This window comes from Anopheles stephensi, unplaced genomic scaffold (genome assembly GCF_013141755.1).
Source record: "Anopheles stephensi strain Indian unplaced genomic scaffold, UCI_ANSTEP_V1.0 ucontig69, whole genome shotgun sequence".
In the NCBI taxonomy this organism is placed as follows: domain Eukaryota; kingdom Metazoa; phylum Arthropoda; class Insecta; order Diptera; family Culicidae; genus Anopheles; species Anopheles stephensi.
In genome coordinates this window covers 16,786-42,781 of record NW_023405437.1, presented here as the reverse complement: position 1 = coordinate 42,781, position 25,996 = coordinate 16,786, and the positions used below count along the sequence as shown (strand labels likewise).

Genomic DNA, 25,996 nt, shown 5'->3' with positions numbered 1-25,996 from the left:
CTAATGGCAGGCATGTCTACTTATGGCAGGTAAATATCCATACCATTGCCCCATAACAAGGAGAATCAGGGTACGAGGAATCGATAAGTTTAGCAATTGTATGGGTAAGAATTAAAAGGTTATTTAGACAAAAACATGTTTGTTTTTTTTTTATTTCAAATAATTTAATTGCATGCACAAAACAATATCATTTTGTAAATTCATGCCGCCAAAATAAACAAAAATTGTTTGAATGTTGAATTAAAACTTAAAACGGGATTGGGAAGAAGAGTGAAGTTTTTAAATTGAATGTGGAAATGTGGAAAAAATATTTGGTCATCTGTAACATTTTTGAAATTCGAAATTTTTTTTTTAACGATTCACCACCAAGAACACCAATCCTCTCAACCATTAACTTTATAAACGGATACTCAGATATGACAGTCCTTTTTATATCCACAATTTGAACGTTTGTTTAGAATGTCTAATAATGTTTAATACTGTTTTTTTCCATACCCGTTATCTCTACGCTGTTAACCCGTGTATTAAATGCATTTTAAATGGAGAATGAAAAATTTCTATATCAAAATTTTAATAACTTTTTTTGTAAACTACTATTATCATGATTTATTAATAAATAGTCCGCAAAATATTATCAAACATAATAAATTTGATCCACAAAATATGAATTTTATCTGGTATCAACTGATGACAATGTGGTAAATCATAAGCTAGAGGTTAAATAACGAATATTCTCTTCTCTTCTTGATACAACGTCTGTGTGGCCTGTCTGCTTTCTAGATTGCCAAACTTAATGATACCACATACTTGTATAGTCAGTTCTCACTATGGGGGTACAGCCGGAAAAGGATTTGAACCCAAGTCCTGTTGTATAAATACGAAAGCCGTTGTCTCATCTACCATCGGGCCGGTATTTAATAAAGACAATTAATTGAATTAATTAAATTATTCAACCTTCGCAATGACGAAAAATGTTAATATCGCACATTATTGTTTCAAAATCAATCAAAAAAGTACAATTAGAAAAATGTTGAATATTACGATTTTTTAATACATTCCTTCCCGAATGAAGTAACCCTGTAATTCTGAATCTATCATGGCGCCATCTATTGGTTTATCATCCAGGACACCAACCATTGGTAGATGAGAAAGCATCCCAAGCGTACAGTAATATTATGGTTTATTGCTTGCAGTTCTTTTTGATTCATATATCATAAATCATGCTACACTTAGTTACTTAAAATTAATCTTTTATCCCTTCAAAATCTTTCAGTCTTCTTTTTCAATTTTCCCTCAAATAAAGTTTCGTTAAATATTGCGCGTCTGCTACGTTTGACGTTTGTTTCGTTAAAAACAAACGCTGTGTTTTGTTGGTTCCTTTACCTTCGTCCAAATCAGCTGTTTTTGTTTGGATTTGAAGTGTGCATGTGTTGTTTTATTCGTTGCCCGGCGTTGGTTTGAGAATGAATTGAAAAAGCGCTGTAAGTGCAAGTGTTGGATATGGTGTAAGTGATGCAAGTGAAGTGTACAATCTTGTGTTTATGTATATTGGAGCTATCAGTGCCATGTGTATGCTTGTAGGCAAAATGGATATCCGCCGGTAGGGAGTTGTTGAAATAGTATCAGAAAATTCGAAGTGTGTTGCAAAATGTTGGTAGAAATCCACGCGGCATCGTTATCAGCTTATCAGGAGAAAGTACTACAACGGCCTCACACACAGAAGACAGTAAAGTAGCTAACCCAGTTTCATCCCCCGTATAGTCGTTGATAACTTTGTGGGATAAAATCGCCTATCGTTTAGTTCGGTTGTGCCTACCAAAAACTTCCCATCTTCATCTACTCCCGAAGTAAGATTCGTTCATTCAAAGATACGCCGCACAAAACCCGTCCAACAGCATCCCGAGACGCAATCGAAACGGAGAAGAAAACATGCAACGTCACCATGCAATCTTCCGGTCTTCCTAGATCGGTACAGGCTTTCCCCTAGATCAGGTGTCTTGCCCACCGGCATGAAAATTGCGCTCTGGTTCGTTAAGCACACAGCCACGGCGGCAACCGGTGGAATGGGATTTTTATGTCAGTGCACAACAAAAACAAAGTAGGCACGGCTAAAAGTTAACCACCGTGATTGCCGCCACTGACTGACAGCGATAAGACTCCGTGCCGTGCCGTTGCGGGCGTCGCGGTTTGGGGTTTTAACGATTTAAGGAAATCAGCGTAGAACGGAAACTTAATCCATCGTAATGTATCACCGTCATCCATCTTCATGTGCTGTTTGGTTTTGTTGTGCTCGTTGCAAGAAGTGATTTCAGTGCTGTAATTGGCTTTCGGGGTTTGGACACACAGACCGTAGCTGAATGTTTTCGGTTTGCCGGAACAGGACGCTGCAGATTAGCTTGCCGGCAGCAGTAAGAGAAAAATCCATGCACATAAATCCAATTAATAGAATCTCCCTCCTTCCAGCGCTTACGTCAAACGTGATGTCCGAAGATGTCCAACAACCTGTTCAATATTCTGCCTAATGATGATGATAATCACGATGATTGCGCACACGAAACGGTACGATGAAAAGTTTGGTGGTTTGCAATTTTTTGCAGCTTTATCATGTCTAGGCATTGCCTACCAAGCACGGGGCTTTATTCCCCAGTTTTGATGTTGATTCGATTCGATCATTCGCCTCATTTAATCGATATACTTTATTCGACGCCATCAAAAAGCATGTACTCTGCTGCTTAAATATCTGTTGCAAGTTGCCAGAACAATTAGCAATGTAGATGTTTGTTGTACAATGTATGTTGTTTTAAATCAATGCTTATTGTGCAACGAAGTTACTGTATGGTCTAATGATTACAGCTTTTAAAAAATGCGCTCCGCTGTATTTTTTCACTGCGCTTAGTGGCTTATCTGCTTTCACAAAATCGAACCCGAAATGCCTTTGCCCACCCATTTACCGTGGGTCCGTGTGAAGATCACGGTCCGTCACCGCAGCCCAACCCCGGCCCGGTTACATCAGCACAGATTCGGCACTATTTATCCGCCTGAAAACAGGTTCCGGTCGGTGTGTATGCCCGCTTGGTAAACACCAAAACCGCTAAACGTGATATAAGATTCGAGTCGGTAAAATGCGTTCGAAAGTGTTGTTTGACTTGTGTCTGTTGTTTCTTTGATTTCCGTACGCGATAATAGCACGGGAAACAGAATTTGTAGACGAATTTTGGGAACTAGGGAAAAAAATTACGTGAATCCCCCCACACAACTCATGTGCTAACAGACGAGCAAAAAAAAAAATACTCTGTACAAGTTTATTAAGTTTGATGAAACAAAATCCCCCACAAAAATCGCCAGTGTCGGGTGTAAGAAAAGAAGCAGCAGCAAGAAATCCGCACCCCTATTGAATGTCAGCAACCCATAGCTAATGACTTTAACCTTCATGCCGGCTCGTGGACCTGAAAATCTCTCACAGACAATAATTGTTCAATTGCGCTTGCAAGTGGCACGGGTAAGCGGGATAGGCGGTGGTGCGTGGTGGAGGATGTGCTCGGTTTTGCGTTTTGCGTTAATACGGCGAACAGGCAGCAACTTGTGGAACCATCTCAGTTCCACAGCTTGGTCTTCTTGCCCACTGCTCAGCTGAAGTTGAAGTTTGCGTGAAGTATCTGAAGTAATAATAGCGTTGGCCATGTAAAGCACCACATCATCCACGGAGTTCTACGCATATACGGGTTGAAGCGCTTTTCGCACCTGATGATGCCCTGATGAGCGGAGCGTATTAGGCAAAAGCTTTTCGGCGAGGCTTTTGGCCATAGTTCAAGGTTTTAGGGGTAGCAGCAGCATTTCGGAATTTCTTTACGCGATCGCGCATCTATACAGGATTCCCCTTAATGCATGCATAATGTATGATCACTAACCTAGAAATATGTTGCAAGGTGAGCTTGTATGGAAACGAAGTTTTTGGTGGAATATTCAAAACCCGGAACGATTTCTAAATGGTTCTTCCTGCTTCCTATACAGTGCACTAATCACTAAGAAAATCCTCGCCCAAAGTGCGAGCTTCGGCTTATTATTTGTTGTTAGCCAATACAGAACACTCCTGTGCAGATCTCATCTCAAAGTCTAAAGCTCATTTTTCACCCCTTATTTGTAAGAGACATCCAGTTTTTTGTTGTTGTTGTTTGTATTTCCTTTGATCGATTGCCCGTTTTTGCTCCCATTGTCTGTTTCTCAACGGTCGCGATCGTGTTCGTCGTTTACGTCACGTTAAAGTCACCGTGAGCGTGGAAGATGTCCAACGCAACGTAGAGCCGAAAAAACGGAGTAGGAAGACTCGGCCGAACCCTCCGTTGGCAGTGACCAAAAATCGAATTTATTCATCCCCACTCATCGCGCCGCCATTTGCCAGCACGCTCGTTCGTGCCGTTGAGTCGCGATCATATGACGTTGAGTCTTCGACCGGGACGGAGCACCTTTGCACGTTTTGTTCCGTGTTGTTCAGTGTAGTGCGGCCGCGTGTACCATCCAGTGCGCACGTGTTCTGATGGTGTTTTCGGATCGAAGTTACGTGCGTGTGGAAGTGAATTGCTAGCTGGTGGTGTTGCTGTGTCTTCGAATTCGATGCCCAGTGTGCCCGTGGCGGGAGCGAAAGTTAGAAGTGAAAGAAGAATTCAGACGACGCGGTGAGCTTCGATCGCGGTCAAACTAACGGGAACGTGAAATTTCGAAACCAAACGAGTGTTCCCCTTTTTTCAGTGCTGCTTTTGTAGGAAGGTGACCGAGATTTGTGCGTGTTTTCGTTTTTTCCCCAAGTTGAACGTAGTGAGCAATCGACGACGATCGGATATCGATCCCAGTGAAACGTGAAAGGTCTTAAATTCTACACAAATCATCGAATCAAATCGAAGATGGGTCTGCTGCTGATGATCGGTCTGCCCGTTGGGCTGCTGTTGGCCATCTTTTTCTTCATGAAATCGTCGAAAGAGATGCCTAAAAACTGGTCACAGTTTGTGTGCGAGGTACGGATGCAGATCTGCGGTTTCCAGGGCCTGCTGGACGATTTCATCATGCGACCGCGGAATAAAGTCGGTAAGTCTTGTTGTCGGGTTACGAAATGGGCATACTTATGTAGGTTCTATGTAGCTCCATTAGGGGGCGGCGATGCCTTCTGCGGGTGCTGAAGGAACGGGTTTAGCATTCCATTTGGGCTTTAGAGAGAGAGAGAGAGAACGAGCGAGAGATGTGGCAATCTATCGATACTGGAAACTTCCACGAGTAGTTGGCGAAGGTTTTCAAACCAGTATTAGGCAATCGCGTACGCGTGCATGCTGCAGCTTACATGCAGATCGAGATATTTGGGAATTAAGACGGAGAAGTTACCTACGATCTGCGGCCACCGTTCGCAATGGCTACGTCCTGCGGTGGGAAAAGTGAAAGGAGAGCCAAAGTACCGATGATGGTATCCTTCATTGGGCTGTACGGAGGTTAAGCAGATGGTGGCTCATTGTTTTCTTTTTCAAGCACAATGAATGATCATGAATTATGATTTTCATCAAGGTTATAAGCCGAGGGGGTTTATGATGCTGTGGCTCCACCAATGAGTAATTCATCCATTTAACGCTTGGTTCAGTTTATTTATTGGTTCACTGTTGGATAGCTTTACGACACACTGTAACAGTAATGAAGCATTGGTTATGATTCATTTATTGTTTTATGGCTTAACGGCAGGTTACGTGTGGCAAAAAAAGGTTTTTTTTTATTGGAAGGGTTCGAGCTTCGGTGAGTAAAATGAATATTCTTTTTCGAAATAATTGAATTTGTTTTGCTAACCTTTGGCAACAGCTGTGACTTTCTTGGTTTTTTATTTTGCGCCTTAATAATTTCTATGAAATGTGATTTCTTTGAATTCAGATACTCCAAATTGAAGCTCGAATTTAACACCAACATTGGCCAGCATCCATCCGTTCAGAATGAACATTCCGTGGATCGAATGCGTCGCGGCGGTGATGGTTTGGGGATTTGTACCCATTTGTACGTGGGAGCTTCCAATGTGACTTGCAAGATGAGGAAAATCCGGTTCACATAGTAAATATGAAAAAGGGCGGCCCGATTATAGATGTGACAGCGTCGCCGGTCTTCAAACGACAGGATTCAAATCCCATCTGGGCCGTTCCCCCATAGTGAGGACTGACTATCCCACTATGCGCTATCGACTAGTCTAGAAAGCCAGAAATGGCAGGCATCACCCAAGAAAGAAGAAGACAATAAAGAATAGCTCCCAAACTTATGGACGGGAGCATTTAAATGTATATTTATCTATTTATTTCTGGTTTATCTATACCTTTAATACTTATGACTTTATACCTTTTAAGAATTTGTGACCTTCCAGATCCCCAGATCTTAATCATCTGGATAATATTATGTATGGTCACAAATGTTGGCCAAGCAGAGCAAACATCAAATAAGTGCTAAAGACTTATTTATGGAGCTCAGCGCCAAGATATTGGACGAGTTATCGATAGGACAAGTGCGTGCGGCGTGCAGTTTTTGATAAATTGCGAAGATTTTGAAAGAATATGTCCGAATGGTATACTCAAGGGTTCAATTCAAATTGATTCAGAAAATATGCTTCAATCCATGCAAAATGTGTTTTTGAACTTTCAGAGCACCGTGTACATGAAAAATCCCGTTGTGTCTCTAAGTTGAATGTAAAATTCGCTATTAATGACGCCAAGGCCAATTTTACATTAAAGGGGTTTAATGTATTATTAACCGATTAAGACAAGTAAAAAAAACTTGTCCATGAACCTCAGGTTGGATTAACAAGGCGAAAACCATACTGATGGTGGAATCGCTAGTAACCCTGCTAAAACACTGATTTACGCAGGGTTGATGAATAGATAGGTGATTTAACTTTTGAAGTCGTCCAACACTTCACCTATCTAGGGTCAAAAGTCAACACCGACAGCACCATTGATGTTAACCGGTCATACTACAGACTGAGGAAACTTCTCCACTCAAAATACCTGTCGCGACGGACGAAGGTGGGGCTGTACAGAACATTTATAGTCCCAGTACTCACATCCGCCTCTGAGACATGGACTCTGTCCAAAACTAACGAAACCGTCTTAGCCAGTGTTCGAGAGGAAGGTGGTCAGGTTCGAGAGAAAGGACAATGTAGGAGCCGAGCTCTACGATCTGTACGATGATTTCACCTATGATTTAGCGTCGCCAGGCTTTAGTGGGCTTGTCCTGCGCGAGAATGACACCGGACGACCCAGCCCGCAAAATCCTTTAGACAAATGCTGTAATAAATACGCCAAAACTTATATTTAAAAAAATAATTTAAAAAATGGTGCAAAATATTTACAACCGTGCTAATTGCAACCAAACGTTCTACGGCAGCAACTGCAGCTTTATGAAGATTTTATGTCCAAGTTATGCATAACAATCTGGCGATATCGAAAATGCTGAACAAACCAAAATTGATTTGTTCGATGTCGCTGCTTGTCAGAGCATCTTAATGGGACAACTTACCTTATATGATGTAAATTCCTGGACATAGCATCATCTTACTGCCGTTTTTTTTCTAAACGACCTCTCACGGACTATTTGAGCGATGGAAACAAAGTTGTGCACGTAAACCTGAGACTAGCTTTAACCTACTCAAAATTCATGGCTAAAATTGTTAATATCGAGTTTTATATTTATTCAGCAAAAAACAGGCGATATTCACATCACGTGTCATCATGTGTTGAATCATGCTCGATTTGTAATCGCCAGTAGAAAATCGACATGCTTTACTCAATATTCTATTGTCTGTGTAGTAATTTATTTGAACCGTACATGTACAATGGCAAGAAATTTAGCTGCTTATGTCAGAGATCATGTTAGTTATAGTCAATTAGATCAAAGCAGATAAACACTATAGAATGCATAAAATTATGTGTCTTAATTAAGATGTTGTTTAACTGTTTTTTAGTACTCATTCGTTTTTGCATGACACAGGGCACATGTTTTCCATTGCATGTAACATAACACCAATGATTTCTCTTTCATTTTGCAAATAAAATCGTTGGTTGGTCACGTTTCCACGCAATAACACACATTCCATGCTTTTGTTGCCCAATTTGTGTCGTGGTTAGCAATGGTTTCAACAATCTGTAAATTCTATCAGATCTTTAGTCACTTTTCAGCATATCAACCTATCACATGTAACACAGACCGTTGAGAGAGGGACTGTACTGTCCAGTGAGAAGATAATTTGATGAACAATCGTAAAACCCTAACGAAGATCCACAATCAACATAAATTATCACCGAACCATACCGTGTTCCCGCGCAGCGGACTGGGAGTCGTACAACAATCGGTTGCCATAATGATCTCTCGCACCCTCTCCTCTGGACTCAGCCATCGCAAAAACGTTGTGGGCTGGTTGGAAATCGGCCGCGGGAAAATGCATTGTTGCTAACTACCGGTTGCGATTGCATTTTCTGATAGTGCGCTAATGTCACAAAGGAAAGCGTTTTAGTTACATGCGTTACGTGCGTGGCAAATGCATTAGATGGCCGATCGAATCTGTGCCAGATAGTGTGCCGGTACGGATTTAGTTTCCCATCACGCACCACGTTGACATACGCCACTGGAGGTAGTAGCATCGGCTAGTGTTAATAGCTTTTTAATTAGCTGCTGTTCACGCTGAAGTAGTAGTGTGGAGAGAGAGAGAGTAGCAGATTCGCGTAGAACTGATTTTACTCACTGATTCACTGTCGACGTGAGGAAAACGACCGAAAGGGCTAGCTGATTTTCCACAGCTCACGTAGTGCAGTGGAAGCTTTTAGAGCATTTTCCTGAAACCTTTTAGTCGAAAAGCGTTTAAAGCTTCGCATGCCAATGGTCGGATGAACTCTGCAGAGCACAGTGCACGATTTTGCACCTCGGATCGAACGCCTCAGTCAGACGCATCCGGCTTTGATGAAATCGGTAAATTCTTCCCGTATGCACGATCGATGCATTAGGAAGTGGCGGAAGGATGTGCATTTGCAAAAGTCAGCAAAGGGACGTAATCAACGAAGATGCAGACGATGCGATTACCCCACACAACACTCACATTGTTTGCCGAGTGTGATGGTACTGGCTGGCCGTTTGGAAGCGAGCAGGGGATGAGAGATTCGCTGATGTTACTGCTGCTGCTGCTGAGAGCGTTCGTGTTTGCTGTCGGTCAATAAGTATTGACCGGTGTGTTTGCCTTCGAAGATGCACAAACAATCCATCCATTACCAACGGCCAACCAAGCCCTTGATGCCCTGCTCCATCTTGGGAGTGTGTGTGTGTGTGTGTGTGGTGGGCGTATATATGTGTGTGTCTGTGTCTGGATGATACGATGTACAGACGAGTGGCAAATAGCCGATGGGTTCGAAGGCCAGATTTCCGTAAACGTCAATCGCATCGTACCGAGTGCCAAACACTAATCCAATACATTCGATGCATTACCGTATTTTAAATTGTATTTCTACACCAGGTGCGAAGCAGTTACAGCTCTACAATCTGAGGTTCAGGTATAGATAATTAATGCTTCGATGGTGAACTGAAATCTTTTACTTCAACCATTAAATTATTAGTTATGGAACCATTGATACTTGAATACATAAATAGAAAGAATGGAGAGTTTTAATATCTAGAACTTCTTGGCTTAACGACCTGCTAGGTCATTCTAGTCATCTCATTATACTTATTCATACCACGTAGTTGAGTAATCAGTCCTAACTACAGGGGTACGCTCCGGATGGGATTTGATCCCTGGTCCTGTCATCCAAAGACCGCCGCCGCTATCTCATCGATCATTGGACCGTCCCCTAGCATCGATAGCAATTTACTCTTTAACTTGAGTATTCCTATACGCAGATGGATAGACAGTTTTGCATACTTGGAGATGGTTCGAACTGGAATCGATAGCCACTCCTGCCGTATGAAGACCGGTTCCGCACGGACATGCCACCAGCCAAAATTCAACAAAACCAAAACTCTTCTAGAGTTGTCTTATCTTATAATTGTTCTATCTAATGATTAATGTACAAATTGTGTATAATCTTTTGAAAATTATGTATGATATAAATAAGTGTATCAGAAGCCTTATTTATTAATTTTTTTAATTATGACGGCTTGAAGCCGTAATGTGCCGACGAAGTGCAAATGTCCAAAAAACATAAAAAATCACAAAAAAATACCAGGGCATTTCCTCCCTGATATTTTGCCTTATACCGGGCGTGCTCGGTTGGTCAGAAGCCTATTTGTGAAATTTTACGATGTAAAGATATAAAATGCTTAATATTATACATTAGATTTGTGGCCATAACTTATCATGATGCATGGTTTGAGGTTTGTGAGTTTTGTTCATATTGAATTTTTATAGAGAACGGCCTAGAATTCGTATAGAACGATTAGAAAATGAAAAGTTATTAAGAAATAATTATTTAATCCCGAACTTTTCAAACATCGACTTTCTTTACTTATTTTCGTTATGTTTTTTTTTTTGCTTAACGACTAGTCAGCCACTTTCAGCCAATAAATGTGTTCTACAATTCTAAATATTTGAAATTAAGTTATCCTCTATTCCTAAATATTCCTTAACACTGATTACGTTAAACTCAGCCTTGGTATTCCGATTAACTGTTGCCGTGAAGGTTTATTTCTACGAACTTAATTACCAGTAAGGAACTTAGCATACCGCTACTGACCACTTTGTTTGTAGCTGAACGCATTTTTCACTCAATGAAAAACACGATAAGAACCAATATGGATTCAATCGTCCGTATTTCATATCTGCAGGATAATCAAGTACACCCGCAGGCAATTGCAAACTGAGGTAGCATTTATCAGCAGCTGCTATTGGTCAAACAATTTGCCCACGATGGTACCCACTATCAATCCTCCACCACTCGAATGCCACCCTCATTACCTGGATTGCCCCTTCGTAACCGCAAATCGGATCGTGGTGGAATCTTCAGATAGGGGCGAAAATGCAGTCCTTATTGGGCCATTATTGGGTGACGATAGCCCTGGATAAACACTAAGGGAAACAATTTTCCACCCTAGCTAACCCGTCCCGAGGTGTTTGGTGGGGCATCCCCATCCAAAAACCCCGTCCAAAACACCCAGCGTGAACCAGGAAATCTTGCACAGTCGGTACACAGCTCTGAATTATGACCGACGCAACCAGACAAACCCGTACGTCAAGGGTGGCAAAAGAGCGTGATTTATCATTTTCCCGACCATCCACCCAATAGCGAAGTGAGTGGAGGGAAAGCGAACCCTTATCGGCGACGCAATCGACACGGTTATGCTAAATTGGGTTTTGCAAATGAGGTTAAGTCCATCGAACGATGCGTTCCGGTGCGATTGGGTGGAACCGCCACCGCTCTTGCCCTCTGAACCCATCCGCAAGGTCCACGGACGTACCGTACCTACCCTGAACCGTACCGTACACACCAAGATTTTGGCGAAAAAGCGCCAAGCGCCAGTGTGGGACAGGAGGTTCGATATGCTGCCAATTCTATATCGGAGCAGCATGTGCATATCGTCGAAATGCAATTTGCGGAATGTTTTAGCATCGGTGGTTTTCGACGGATAACGCGCTCTACACCGGTACACCGGTGAGGCTGTGCAGTCAAGCGGTCAAAAAACCCATCTCGCCGCTTCAATTGGCAGCAAAAGGCGGACGGATACCGTACGGTGGGTGGGTGTGTGTGTGTGTGTGTGCTCCAGTTTTTGGACAGGCAAATTTCTCTTTCATCCCAAGGTGGAAACATTTGAACTGGACGTTTAGCTTGAGGTTTTTTTTTCGCTGTTTCCCGTTCATTGAAGGTGAGTGTTTGCATCACCTGAATGGAAACGTAGTACATTTTATGCGTTGTGGTGAAAATGATTCCTAAATGCCTATAACATGTCGTGTGGCATGTTTGAATATGCTTCTCCCGATAACAGGTAAGGGAGAGTTTTTATTTACAACAGTTACAACTAACGTATACACTTAATTACGACTGAAGCTCTATGCAAATATTGCACGAGTCATAAATGTAAAGAACATTCTGCAAAAATGATCGTCTCGAGTGGTCTTAGTGCAGGTATCTGGAGTACCTTAAAAAAGGTCGTTAATTGTCAGTTCTTTCGAGGCCTTACGATCAGAAAATCCTCAATCTTTTGCATGGAATAATTACAAAAAATCTGTCAATTGAGCGTGTTTTTGGGGAAATCTTAAACGTTCTTTTGATCGCTGCTAAGGAAAGTTTGGAAAAAGACTCTTCCATCAACCATCAACCATAAGGGCAGGGATGGGCTCTCGAGGTGATACTTTTACGAGAGCAGTCAGAAGTTGGTAATAATCTACTACTTAGACATGAACGGCTTTAACAAGGGGTGTTCATCTTATCCTGGATCTTTTTCAACGCCTGTTCTTGCTTCTGGGACCGAGTAATAGAATGATAAATCCCCTATTTACTCCACTTTCTTTCATTAGTTACTGGTGAATTTTACGTTCGTAAAAGCAAACTGAAAATAAAACTGAGTGTATGAAAACATCTTCTGGTTCTTGACTACAAATCAATTAATATCGTTGGAAGACAATTGTCTGCGTAATATTCTTGATTGAGTTTGGATTATTGGAAACGACAACATTGTTATGCCTGCTTCAATCTTCAACTGGAGTTGGAGATTAACAAAGCAAACCAAAGTGTTATCAGCACCAGCGAGTCAGCTAGTAAATACTAATTTACGCAGAGTTATTGAACCATCTGTTCACTCGGCAGGATGGGGTATCGAATCCCATCCCATTTTTTGTAGTGTCTGTCATACATGTAGATATATAACATATTCAATTATAAAGATGCTCAGATAGCTGATCGCACCGTCGAAGTTTATTTTTTTATTTTTTTAAAGAGGCTTTGAGTCTGATCTGACCTCGTTTGCCTCAAATTTAGGCCTTTTTTCGTTTTAGTACTCGCAAACGTTTTGACGACACGGAATGCTTTTGGACCTGAATGTGTGGACAGGTAATCGAGGAAACGCAGAAATAATGAGCTCAATGAAACATTTGCCAGGTACGGATGGTGTGACAATATCCTGAAAATGGCACCGGACGGCCAAGCCCGAAGACATAGCCTCTTAATCATGTGCGGTTTCCTGCAGCAAGCCAGACCCTGATATAATGTCTGATAAATTAGTAGTTATTCATCACGTTCGGAGTTTCATTGCTAAACGTGCATTACAAAATATTTGTAGTTTGCCAATGCCGTTTACGCAACATAATTTGAAGCTGTTTTAAAATAGTCGTCGGAGCTTACTTATTTAATTATCAGGCATCGGTCGAGCTCCGTCGTCTGTCAATTCTTGACGTAGTAGCGGACGTACCAACGCTATCATTCCAAGCTTAACTTTCATGTAAGCTGTGATATTTGTTTCGAATATGATCCGTCATTGTGGTTGTGGTAGAATTGAAACCAAATCAGATGCGTGATATCATATCTGGTCTTTTAACAAAGTCTCTTTTTATTTAGCTAGGTGCAGTAAATTAATATGCTAATCTAAGAAAAAACAGAATGCAAATTTTCCTCCAATACATCTGCATCTGCTATCTGCCAGCGCTTCTCGGAAAACAATCTTCCGCTCCACTGTAATCAATAGTGAGTTAACTGGCGGATTTGTGTATTTTATTTATCGAACTTTACTATAATTACGCAAACAAAAACAAAACTAAAACTCCTGCCCGGAATCTTCCCCATTAGAGCAGCCCGACCGACGCTTGGCCGGACAGAAAGTTGAAAAGCTAAACACACAAAGGGAGGGAACGCGTAGTGAAGATTTAATTATTCGATAGCTGTGGAGAGAAAATCCATCGAAATGCACGATTTGTTTAGTTCTTGGTGCGCTTCCTTCGCGCTTCGCGACCGTATTTATAATTCCACTTTGGCCGTTCGCGTGCACTACCGACGCGCACGGACTGCATCGTTCCGGAATGCTGAAGGAGCGCGACTTTGTTGTTTGTTTGCTGCGCAAGGAGCGCCGGGCAAGGAGTTTGCGGGAACGCGGCAGTGTCCCTAAGTCATTACGTTTATTGTGATGCAAAAACCTTGCCCGTTGTTGGAATGTTTGCACACTTTAACTGCATTTTAGCGAATGCCTTCGGCGTAAAACCTTACACAACAGTCATTTATCGTATCGCGCAAATGGACGATTCTCATGACGCTTGAGACGAGATTCCATTTTGTTTCAATAGAATTGCGTTCTTCTTCGACGTTTTTTTCCCCTACAGACTTCTGACCTGTGTTGGTATCGTAGCGATTGGAATTCTTTTTCGATTATCGTGCACAATTCTACCACCGTCGGTGTGCCGGTGAAAAATCCGCTCATAATTGATTGAATCAATTTTTCATCTCCATTCATTCTTGGCCACCAGCCTGCCCTCCCGTCCGCGCCTATGCTCTCTGTAGAATTGCACGTTTTGCCATGTCAAAAAGGAAGCAGGCGAAAAAAAAGAAACACCACGAGAGTACCGAAATAATGACCAAACCTCAGTGTAAATCAGTTCCGTTTTCCCTAGGGGTTGACATTCGAAACACGATCCATTTTCCGATTGGCGCGTATCCGATCGGTGTGAGACATGAATTCCGATGATTAAACAATCATTTGGCGGCCGGGCCTAGGCTTTCCCGCCCCTGTGTGCCTGTGCCCGTGTGTATGTGTGTGTCCTGTTAAATGCAAAATTAATTGCGCAATTTTCTCCCGTGGTTCGCTTTGTGTGTATACAGCTTTTTTTCTTTCTTTCTCTCTGTTAAATATTGCGTTCAGTTTGAAGCCAGAATACGGAACTGACTTTTGCCTTCATGTCATTCAGTGTGCATGGCATGGCGACTGTTTCGACATGCCCGAACGAGAGAACAGGATGCTCGGTTCATTAAGAGACGAGGTCACAAAGCTCACACACCTGCACACAAGCGTGCAGAGGAATATCGAGCCAATTCCCAACGCGACAGCCCGAGGGCACATAACGAGCGTACCAAACACGGAAAAGGACAGAGCAGACCGGTGGACCTGGAAAAGCAGTGGGAAAAAAACGGTGAACACCCACACCCTCCTCGGTTCGCTTTCCAAGGCTTTCCGGATCCGGAAACCAATGAAATGATCTTCCGCTCACACAATATACCACAATCCCATGGCAATTTCCACCGGGTCGGCCCGCACTTTCCTGTCCTCGCTGAATGCTGGGCTACAACTGCTTCCCGATAGCAGGAATTATATGTATCTGCTGGCAGGCAGCACTTCTAAAGCAAATTAAAGCACTGGCAGTGCCAGACTTCCGCCGGTTGGTCGTCGTTGGTCATAAATGGGATGGACACAATTTGCCTCTTTTAAATACTCGGGTATGTGGGTGTCCACGGAACATTTTCCCTTTTTTTCGCTACATGCACGGATATGCTGTACTATATCCAGCATTCCAACCGTGCCGGCTTATCGGGTTATTTTTTTTTGTCCTTTGCTTGGCGAGGCCGTTAGATGCAGTACCGGAAATTGCAGCCCAGCAGCGAATCCAGCCATGGCAAGGATATTACTTTTCATCCAACCGTAGGCTGCTAATGCGGTGTACAGTCCGTGCACAGGGATTTGCCGCCCGTTTTGGCAGGCGGCTAATCTTAATCGAGAAGTGATTGGGAATTCTTTGCCATCAGTTAAATCGGCTGCAAGTGGAGGTTTTTTTTTCTGCATTGTGGGGTGCAAGCTTCAAAGCCTCCAATGATGGTGGAAAATTTAGCTTTAGATGTTATGAAAGGCGCTAGCAGATTTAGATGTCTGCTTAATTGGTTGAATTTGTCATTTTATTTTCAATGTTTACGATGGTATCAGTAAAAATAGTAAAATCTTTTGATTCCACCTACAAGAAGACAAGTAGAATCAGTGATCTTTGCACGACATATGCGTGATTTAGCATGTTTTATCGCTCCTCCGAAAGTTTCAAGTGTTTATATACTCTTATTGCTGCAAAATTGCTAACAGTTTTAGCTTTGATAACTTGATTTTACCAGTTATTGGATAGTTTGTCTACGCCGCTACCACTTGGCCACTGGACCAAGAGTAACATCTGTCAGCCTGAAACTCCTGACTTTGGCGACTCTGTGTTGCTACATAATTCATGAATTCAACAAGACAAACAAATCAATGGTTAAATGATGAAGTTTTCAGTGAACAAAACATTACAAAAGGAGTACAAACTTCTTAAATGTAATGAGCGATTGTTTTATGTAAATATTTAATTCGGTGCTGAAAATGCAACGTCCGTGCAATATCGCGTATTGCTTCTGCTAGTAAACGAAATCCTTCGTTTTCGTGTTACTCATCTCTATTCTTTAGAGAAAGTTAAGATAACATTTGATATTTCTTGTTTTCATTGTTAGTCTAATAGCTGTTAGATTTTTCTGTTAAATGTGCATTTGGTTGTAAAGAGACTGCTCTTCAGTAGAGAAAATTACTCACGCTTTTTTATTTTTTTTTTATTTTGCTATCACTAAGTCGTAAATATAGGGGCGGTCGGGTGGGCGAGGCGATAACGGCGCCGGTCTTCACACGGCAGGACCGGGGTTCACATCCCATCCAGACAGCCTCCCCGTACGCAGGGCTGACTACTTTGCTATGGGTAAAATCAAGTGACAGAAAGCCAGAAATGGCAGGCCGAGACCTTTCCAGGTTGCTGTGCCAAGGAAGAAGAAGAAGTCGTAAATATAGTTATTTTTGGTAAGAAGTATCTTGATGATACTGATCCCTTCGCGTTAGTGACTGGCAACACTTTTAAAAAGTCCACCGCAACGTCCCTTCAACTTTGATAGTGTACTAGGCCCGCTAGTCGAGGAGACAACGGCGACGCAGGACTAGGATTCTAATCTCATCCCGACCATTCCCCCGTAGTATTAACTGGCTTTCCAACTACGTGGCATCATCGTCTAATTGATTTTATAATAAACAAATCACATAAAAGAGATGGGCATAATTCACAAAAGGAGGTTCTGGTTCCGAGTGATTAAAAAATAATTGAAACTGGTTCCAGAAGGTAAATGCAAGCGTACCTTTCGGAACCGTCGGAATTGTCGGTTGGTAGACGAATGTTAATGATTAAACCCTTAAAATTTAAAAAAAATCAAGCCATAAAAGCTTTTAAAATCGATGGACCATTAATAAAAGGTGGGTACACACTAACTACTACGGGCTGATTATGATTCAATTACTACGGTTTCGGACGTTTTCGGCGGTGCCGACGGTTCCGGCGATTCCTACAGTTCCGGCCGGTTCCGAACTGTATCATCTGGAACCGACGATACTATTTGCTTGCAATCGGACCCGGAGTCAAACCGACCGAATCCGGAGTGGAACGGTGGGTGCATTTCAAAGAACCCATCGCTTACAAATGAACAAAGAATTGTTCTAAAAAATAAAATGAAAGTTTAATATGAACATAAAAAATACAAAAATATGATATGTTGCTATAGACTACTTTATGCGGGCTCTAGCAGATATATTCGATGATCCTTACAATAATCAACAATAAACAATCAACAATAAATATAATAAAAAAATACAAAAATAAATACAAAATAGAATTTTGATTATTTTTTATTGTATAAGAGAGAAATTGACCCAAATGCAACATTAAAATCCTTTACATAAAACGATTATTTCGTGTCTTTCACGATACAATTAAGTATATGAAGAAATGTAGCAAATGCTAATTAATTCTGCTAAATCCATGGCGCTCTACCCAAGATGCACCGAAACCGGCGGAAAAGCTTTTACAACACACACCCACACAAAATGAATGAGAATATGCTAAGAGCATTATATGCACTACGCTAAATGTATGTTCTTAAATCGATCGACTTTTTGTCACCCAAATTTTATTCCTTTTAACCCATTTTATTTAATTTCAAAAACCAAAACAAACCAAAAATATGAGCGCGAATCAACACACCTGCAACGGAACAGGCTGGTGAAAATAATCACACCTCCGTGAGGCGATAAAGTTAATAAAGAGCGTTATTTTCCCTACCGTGTTGAGGTGGTACATTTTCATCGAAAAAAAAACCGCCTGTGCGTTGTTTTCGTTTCTTGATGCCATTTTCTCCGTTCTACGTCAGTTTTGTTTGTGCAAAGAAAAAAGTGAAATATTAAGCCCGAAATAACGCGATCCTTGCCTATATATATTTTTTTCCAGTTTCACTCTCCCACCGCATTGAGCGCATCAAGCCACCAAATTGAAACTTATTTTCCACCGCATGGACATCAACGATGGATGATGCGAAATTGACACTGTGGGTTATTTTGTGGAAAGTGAACAAGAAAAATATTCAACTGCAAGCCTAACAAACCAGAGAGCTTTAAGCAAAAAACCATTGCCAAATCATTTAACAATTTTTTTTAGTTCCCTATGGCTTTTCGTCTATATGTTTTCCGATGCTTCAAAAAAAAAGGACTCATCAATTCAGTATTTTATTCCGCACGGTGCAAGCATCCCAAAAGCGACCATTGCAACCAAATTCCCCATTCAATTTATACCCCCTTTTTCCGAATGCATTTTCAAAGCGATAAAACCCCACACACCTTTAATTTTTTAACATTACGTCCATCTTTGCTTCCCACACACACACACACACACACGCATTGCACTGTTGTCACCACCACATTCTACATTCTCGATTATTTGGTTCAATTACCATTTCTGGGGCGCAACAAATAAAAAAATCCCCGATCGGTGCGAATCTGTCGCCTGTGTGTTCCATCGCCTTTCATTTGCACGTGGTTCTGCTCTGTATTATGGAATTAAAATTTTAATTTTTCCACGCTCGTCTCATATCGATTGGTGTGTGTGTTTTTTGTCGTTCGTCCGTGTGTAAGCTCTCGTAGCACGATAAAGCATTTGGTGGGTGATAACAAACGAAAAAAAAAAGCGTCACTCGAATTGCGCCACCACCAGATAGCGAGGTTCGAAATTTGGGCATTTATTTGGATTCAATTATAAAATGGCAGACAGCGCTGGTGGCATCGGTTCTAGCACCATCTGGTTCTTGTTTTGTGGTTTTCCCTGTCACTGCAAGATCGGGGAAAAAGGGCAAGTAGTAGTGTGAGAGCTGGGCGCTATTGCTATTTTTAATCAGTGCCAGCAGCTGTTGCTACCTCTATATGTCGCATCGTCGCACCTTGCTGGAGTGGCAAGACCAAAGAAAAAAATAGAACGAAACCAGTATCCGACCGATAAAGACATTCTTCTTCGGGATGAGAATTTAAAAAAATGAGCTGCTCAGTGGTGGGTCAAGATAGTTGGAGGCCCTGAGCGGAATGGCAGTTGAGGCCCCCTCTAAATGCTATATTAGAGGGAAACAAGCGGATTTCCCTCACCGAACGACCGCTCCTTCCGCTCCTAGGTTGATCCGCCTGCTTCTTTCGTGCCCGAATAGTGGAATCGTGTCGAATAAAACATTCGAAGTGTTTCGGTATCAAAGACACATTCCCCGTCCTGTCAGTAAAGTCAAACTCATCATTCTTCTCTTTTTTCTTCTTCCTTCTGCTTCGCAGAACTTTATAAGCAGCCGGGCAAGATTGCGCTCATCACCGGTGGCAATCGAGGCATCGGGCTGCGCATCGTCAAGAAGCTGGTGGAGTGCGAAATCGAAGTCATTCTCGGTATGCCATCGGTACGATCCGGAGAAAGTTGTTCCGGTGTTTTTAATCGCCCTCTCTCTCTCTCACACACACAGGTGTTCGCAATCCGATCGATTCTCGAAAGGCGGTGGAAGCCTATCTGGAACATGCCAACATTCCACTTAGCAGCTGTAAGCTGCACTTCGAACAGCTTGACATCGGAAACATGAAGTCGGTGCGGGAGTTTGCTGCCAAGATTAAGACCAAGTTTGACAAAATTCATCTCCTCATCAACAATGGTAAGTTTCGAGGCGGAGGTGTACCGGGAAAGCCACTCGAAAATGAAACCATTAACCCTTTTCTCGTTGGATGTTTTTTCTAACAGCCGGTGTCATGAGCGTACCGTTCAAGCTCACCGCCGAAGGGTTCGAATCGCACATGGCCATCAACTATTACGGCCACTTTCTGCTGACACATTTGCTTCTGCCCCAGCTGCGTGCAGCCGGCACAGCGGAATGTAAAGCGCGCATTGTGAACGTGTCGTCCTGTGTGCACAAGATTGGCGAAATCGATTACAAGGACATTAACAAAGTGTAAGTATCGGGTGTAAGGTCCCGCAAATTTGGGCCCGCCGATTGAGGCAGTAAAGTATTGCTTTACTAATTGCTTGCCGTTTTCCCTTTTCCCTGCCAGTAAAAACTACTACCCAGCGGATGCGTACAACCAGAGCAAGCTGGCCCAGGTTCTGTTCGCCAAGTATCTGACGCTGATTTTCGAAGAGGAAGGCATGCCGATCCTTTCCAACTCGCTGCATCCCGGTGTCGTCAATACGGATCTCTTCGAGCACTCCAGCACCAACTACATTCCGTGGGTTCGTGCACTGCTGTTCAAGAATCCGGAGGAAGGCTCGCGTACCGTCGTGTATGCGGCCATCTCACCGAAGCTGGAGACCCGCAGCGGTTGCTACCTGAGCAACTGCCGGGAGGCGAGCAGTCACCGGTACTGGAACAATTCGGTGCAGTGCGAAAAACTGTTCAACTTCACCTGTGATACGCTCGGTATCGATGATTTCTTCTACAAGCGGAACTAGAAAACCAGCCCCAGGGCAAACGCGGGCCATTATCGCATTCCCTCCATTTTTTCGTTCTCCGGAACACCCGTTCACACTACACCATCACGAACCGGCTTATCGGGTTGATTGTTTGTTTCCATTTTTTGTACGCAATGAAAACTGAAGAAAGACGAAGTTTTGCAAGGAGTACTGTAAGTGCAGTGATTTTTCGTTGTAGCTTTTATATCCAACTGTTAGTTATTCGAAGCAAGATGACAAAACTTCAACGCTGAGGCTGCGACAGGAAAGATAATTATCCAATTAGGGCGATTTACCAAAGTACGAAGATAACGGGTTCCAATGCTTAATGGAACTGCGTGGAGTTAATCCTCTTCCGTGATCGGAACGAAAAAGGGAAGAATCAATATTTAGCTTTTACATTAAAGGGTGTTTTTTGAGTTTCGCAGAAGAAAGGCACGGGCTTTAAAGTGCTGTACATCCTCCCCTTAAGGCATCTACCTATTTAACGTGTTTGCATAGGACGTGTTTGGATTAGGGATGCTGTTGTTGTTGCGAGTCTTACCTTTCACCAGCAGCAGCTCTGCCAGCGGTACCGTTCTTTTGTAGCTGATTTTCTTTCGAAAAAAATCGCTCACTGCTGTGCGGTACGATTTCAGTGCACATTTGCTATATTTTTAACATCATCAGCATCGTTATTATTATCTGGTTTTGGTTTTTTTTTTTAATTTGCCGACAAGCGTACGCTTTTAGTTATCGTTATCGTTTATTTCTATTTTACACCTTTTCTTAGAAGCTCTTCTCTGAGCTTCGGTGTCTCGTTTTGGCATGCCTCCTCGTGTGGTTTCCTGTGTTTTTGCATTAAGTCTCGTACAGCTTTTTTATTATTTACAAAATTTTCAACAGCAATGCAGTGTAAAGAATGAGTTCCCTACTCGCTTCAAGGGATTTAGATTCTAGGAAAGAGAAAATATCACAAAAAAACCAACGAAACATGCTGAAAGGTAAGAAACGTGGTCGCAATTCGTAGTTCTTTTCCACAAATACTTAGCAGGTTGTGTGTTAGTTATCTATACTTTTGATTCCGAAACAACACCGTATTGTCTTTAGTTTTTTTTTCTTCTATCGCTTTATAATGCCACTAATCTGTAAAACTAAACCCAACCGATCATGACAAACCTAAACTCAGTCAATAAGTGAATCAATCTATCTTTCAAAAAGCCTTTGTTTCGTTCACACTGTTTCGTAAACACGCGCGCGCTCTGTCGATTCCAAATTGATTACTATCTATATGTACTGTCTTATTATACTTACGGAGAGAGAAAGAATTCACTACAATCCATTTTGACATCGATTCCAGGACAGCTGTCCATGAACGGGACTAGAGTTGTTCTGCATCATGGCTTCCCTTTTGGCAAAATAGAGAACGATTTCCTCGACTTCCGGGGTTTTTTTTATTGGCAAAAAGCACACACCTACACTCTATCCCTTTACCAACGTATCTATGTTTTTTGGTATTTTTTATTTTATTCTTGCATTGTCAGTAACACACCTTTTACTAGAAAAAAAAAATCATCATCATCATCATCATCGTCCTATGTATACGCATTTACTTTTTTTCCCATTCGGCAAGGGTTACAGGGAACACGTATGCACCTGTCCCCACCTGTGTTCGAGGCATCCAATTAAGACCGCTTGTTGATGGTAACGAGAAAAAGGGGGATTGAAATAGGGATAGATATACTAGGAGAGAAAGAAAAGAAGCGACTCGAATAGGAGGCGTTTAGGAGGCGTCCAATCGGTTTACTGTGGCCAGTTTCGTTTGCCCTAATAATACACCACCATCTTGAGAACTGACTGTCTTTTCCAAGAACCGTCTATCGGTACTGTGCCCTGGCCATGGTGATGAGACTGCTAGCGTAATAAAGAAGCGTTCGGTTTCCGGGGTTTTTGGTGCTGCTGCTGCCTTGGCGGTTGCCACTGCCACTCTAGGCCGTCGTCATAAGTCTGTTGAGCATCGCCCACCGGGTTGCTCCGGCTTGGTTGGTCGGTCACAGGAGGACAGGATTACGAGCCATGCATCTGCCACCGGCGTAGCATTACCATTAGGTGGCCAGCGAGCAGCAACGGTATGCTTAAAACCGAAACCACAGACCGCAACCGGTGGAGTTCTGCGCGTCGCCGGAAGAAAGAAATGGAAAGAACAATATGGCTGCTGTTAGTACGGTTAGCAGGAAACGGTGACGACCGGTCGAAACAATACAAGGGCTGAGGATGGATGGAAGAAAATGGCAGCAAAACCAGCAAACTGTGGCAAGCGAATTATGTTACACCGTAGCACACCCGGCATGTCACGCCGGTTCGGAAATGAAGTGGGGATGACTTTATTGGATAGGCGAGGCGAGTGGATGCCTTTCGTATTTCGGTGTTGGGCAGGAGACTGAGGCTGAGGTTAATATTGTGTAACGTGAGACGTTTGTAGGATCTGGGTGGGGGTAAATTGAACAAAATGGCTTACTACTTTTGAGGTTGCACCATGGTTCGTTGGCTACGTCTTTCCCAATTCCCGAATTGCGATGGTGCTAATTTGCTGGCTCAACCACATCAAGTACCATGATAGAGCCTGAAAGCCTACTTTTATTACGTGGTAAGGTAACTTAACTCTTCAACAGTTTAGCCTCCATAAAGCCTCGGAATGCTTCCAATCTGCCGAAGCAATTCATCGGCAGCAAAAGGTTGTACCTCTCCATCATCCATAAATCAAACCACGCATCCTGCACACGTGTCTTGTCGGCATTGGCAAGTCGATACACATCTTCGAACCACCTACAAATTAGCAAGTGATGAATTTTTCAACCCAGTTTGAGCCCCCCCCCCCCCCCTGCCATCCTTAAGGATAAAACCAAACCGCATGGGCAGTTCGAGATGGATGGCACGGTTTAATCAATTATTACCACAAGCGTCGCGTATGGTCATGAGCTTTTGCGACATCATTTTCAATTCTGCAACCAGCGGCGATGGTTTGCGTCTGCTGCTGCCAGTCGTCCCAAGAGTCACGGCAATTGCTCCCCGATGCGGGAGACCCTCACCAGCCTGGAGGGCAATTAGGTCGATTGGTATGCAATTACCTTTGCGTCTGGAGTAAGGGATCGCTTCACCGTCCCAGCGGACACTGTGTCCACCGGTCGTGGTACGATTGATTCCCGCAGCTTATAAACTGTACGACCCACCCCCGGACGCATCGTGGCACCAGTAGCGGTTTAATAATTCACCCGAGAATCGTAAAGCTAGCCGATCCAAAAACTGTGTGACCTATCGAGAAATCAATCGCGGCGGGGGGTCCCGAGGAGCTGCCTGCTGCTGAGGCCCTCGCTGTCAACGTTTCACGTACGCTCAATATTTGATCAACGCGCCATTTTCGCTTACCTAACCGGTCGGCACCGTTGTTGTAGAGCAAGTTCTCGTTGAGCAACTCCTTGAAGTCCAACACATTCATTATCTCGTCCGAGTCAACCGAATTGGACTGCTGTACCGTCAGCACTCGGGTCGAGCTGGCCGTCGGCCGCAAGCGTATCACGGACGGAATCTGCGGCCGGACGGTGTCCTTCGGGCTGGCGGTACCCGCGACGGCGGAAGAGCTCGGCTGTTGGTTCACCGTCACCTGCGTGCTAGGGGAGGCCTCCGGTGTTGCCGTCGCATCGGTCATCGTCGGTGTCGTACTGCTGCTGGTCAGTGGCGTCACCGGAACATTGGCGGTACTGCTGCTGCTGCTGCTGCTGCTGCTGCTGCTACTGCTGTAGGACACCGTTCCAAACGGGTCCAGGATGGAGTTTGACTCCCCGAACGGTCTGCTATTTACATCTGCGTCAAGAAAAATGGAAAATCGATATTAACTCATTAAATTTCTTCTTTTAGCGTTCGCGGAGGAAAGGCGGGAACACGAGTGACACGCACCTACAAACACAGTCTCCTTCGTCCGTCGGTACTCGGTCCCGGGAACGGTGAGCATACATTTGATCACATCGTCCGGCTGGAGCGACTCGTACAGCACCAGCTGTACGCTGACGGAGCTATCGTACAGACCCTCGGCCACCGGGATCTCGTTGATGGTTCCGTTCTCCAGCCGGTAGTCGTTGATCCATAGTGACAGCTCGGGCGCTGGGAAAATACCGTACACGCTACAGATGACCGTCACCAGGTCGTTCAAGTTTCGATAGTTCTTCAGCACAAACCCGGACTCGGGCACTAGCAGAAGGAAGAAAACGGGGAACGATACAAAAACACACACGACAAACGTTAAATGATGAGCCCACGCCGTACCGGGTGAAGTTGTCCCCTGACGGGTGCGATGCCTTACCGATGATGAACAGATCGGCCGACTTGATGTCGAACGATTGGAACGTCTGCACGGAGCAGCTGTACTTGCCGGCAAAGTCCTGGCTCGGGTGCATCAGTGCCAACGCCCGGTGCTTGTGCATAGCCTCGTTGCCCACCGTGAACGTCCGGTTGACGTGGTCCCGCATGCGGTTCAAACTGGACGGGCTTCGGTGGGGCGGGATCCACTGGTAAATCGGTACATCGTTGTGCAGCCACTTCAGCACGAACCCGGTCTCGTGCGGTTCGATGACGTACTCGCAGTCCAGCACTAGATGTTCGGCCGGATCGGGCGCCCGTAGCTCCGCGGACAGTGTTCGGTCCGGTTCCGCGGGATCAAACGGTATGTCCGGGTCGTCGCGAGCTTTGAGCTGGCTGCGGGCGTAATACTGGTGCTGATCGTGCCGCTGGTGATGGTAATTATCTAACACGTATACTCGGGGCACCGAAAGATGTGTTATGTGCACGGAATCGACATCTGCGAACGAAACGAACACAGGGAAAAGGTGTTGAAAGGGCACTGAATGTCTTCATTTTATTGGTGGACACAATCAAGTGGACATCGTTTTGATAGGCTTATGGGGGATGCAAAAGAGTGGTTGTCTGCTGGTTTTGGGGAAAATTTCTATTCTTACAATGTGGTATTACAGGGTTCGCGGGATGAACTAGTCATAATCGACCCATTTCTGGAATCTGTAGAAATCGAAGGGTACATTTTACTGGTAGCACTAGACGAGCAAATCTTTGTCCTTTCATTACTGGAACACAATTTCACAGAGATATATTCATTAAACAAGTGTTAACTGCCTAACAAGATTTGGCATTATTCATATTTGAATATCTGGAAATATGGTAAGAGATTGTGTTCTAGAACGTAGCAGACTTATT

General features: G+C 43.4%; 2 protein-coding genes across 9 annotated transcripts; one reads left to right on the top strand and one right to left on the bottom strand.

Annotated features, from left to right (window-relative positions):
- The first annotated feature begins 1,394 nt into the window (after positions 1–1,394).
- On the top strand, positions 1,395–20,932 carry LOC118517211 (dehydrogenase/reductase SDR family member on chromosome X-like). Of its 8 annotated transcripts, none has more exons than XM_036063184.1 (6): positions 1,395–1,505; positions 4,747–5,079; positions 19,600–19,707; positions 19,782–19,964; positions 20,051–20,258; positions 20,359–20,926. In XM_036063184.1, the coding sequence occupies exons 2-6, from the start codon at positions 4,899–4,901 to the stop codon at positions 20,753–20,755; spliced, it is 1,077 nt and encodes a 358-aa protein (XP_035919077.1). In that variant the 5' UTR covers positions 1,395–1,505; positions 4,747–4,898; the 3' UTR covers positions 20,756–20,926. The 8 variants fall into 8 exon arrangements, with proteins under 8 accessions (XP_035919077.1, XP_035919075.1, XP_035919078.1 ...); XM_036063182.1 differs by having other exon boundaries at positions 1,401–1,600; XM_036063185.1 differs by having other exon boundaries at positions 1,402–1,481.
- Positions 20,933–22,191: 1,259 nt separating this feature from the next.
- On the bottom strand, positions 22,192–25,781 carry LOC118517207. Its single transcript, XM_036063168.1, has 5 exons — positions 25,757–25,781; positions 25,092–25,586; positions 24,689–24,979; positions 24,161–24,595; positions 22,192–22,905 (listed from the first exon to the last, which is right to left on the bottom strand). The coding sequence occupies exons 1-5, from the start codon at positions 25,779–25,781 to the stop codon at positions 22,802–22,804; spliced, it is 1,350 nt and encodes a 449-aa protein (XP_035919061.1). The 3' UTR covers positions 22,192–22,801.
- Between the last annotated feature and the right edge of the window lie 215 nt (positions 25,782–25,996).

Coding starts and splice junctions, on each gene's coding strand:
- LOC118517211 (XM_036063181.1), top strand. CDS start 4,899: ATGGGTCTGCTGCTGATGATCGGTCTGCCCGTTGGGCTGCTGTTGGCC. Junction 5,080..19,599: donor GCGACCGCGGAATAAAGTCG/GTAAGTCTTGTT, acceptor TCTGCTTCGCAG/AACTTTATAAGCAGCCGGGC. Junction 20,259..20,358: donor TACAAGGACATTAACAAAGT/GTAAGTATCGGG, acceptor TTTCCCTGCCAG/TAAAAACTACTACCCAGCGG.
- LOC118517207 (XM_036063168.1), bottom strand. CDS start 25,781: ATGACTAGTTCATCCCGCGAACCCT. Junction 24,980..25,091: donor GGCCGATCTGTTCATCATCG/GTAAGGCATCGC, acceptor TCCTTCTGCTAG/TGCCCGAGTCCGGGTTTGTG. Junction 24,596..24,688: donor GAAGGAGACTGTGTTTGTAG/GTGCGTGTCACT, acceptor TTCTTGACGCAG/ATGTAAATAGCAGACCGTTC.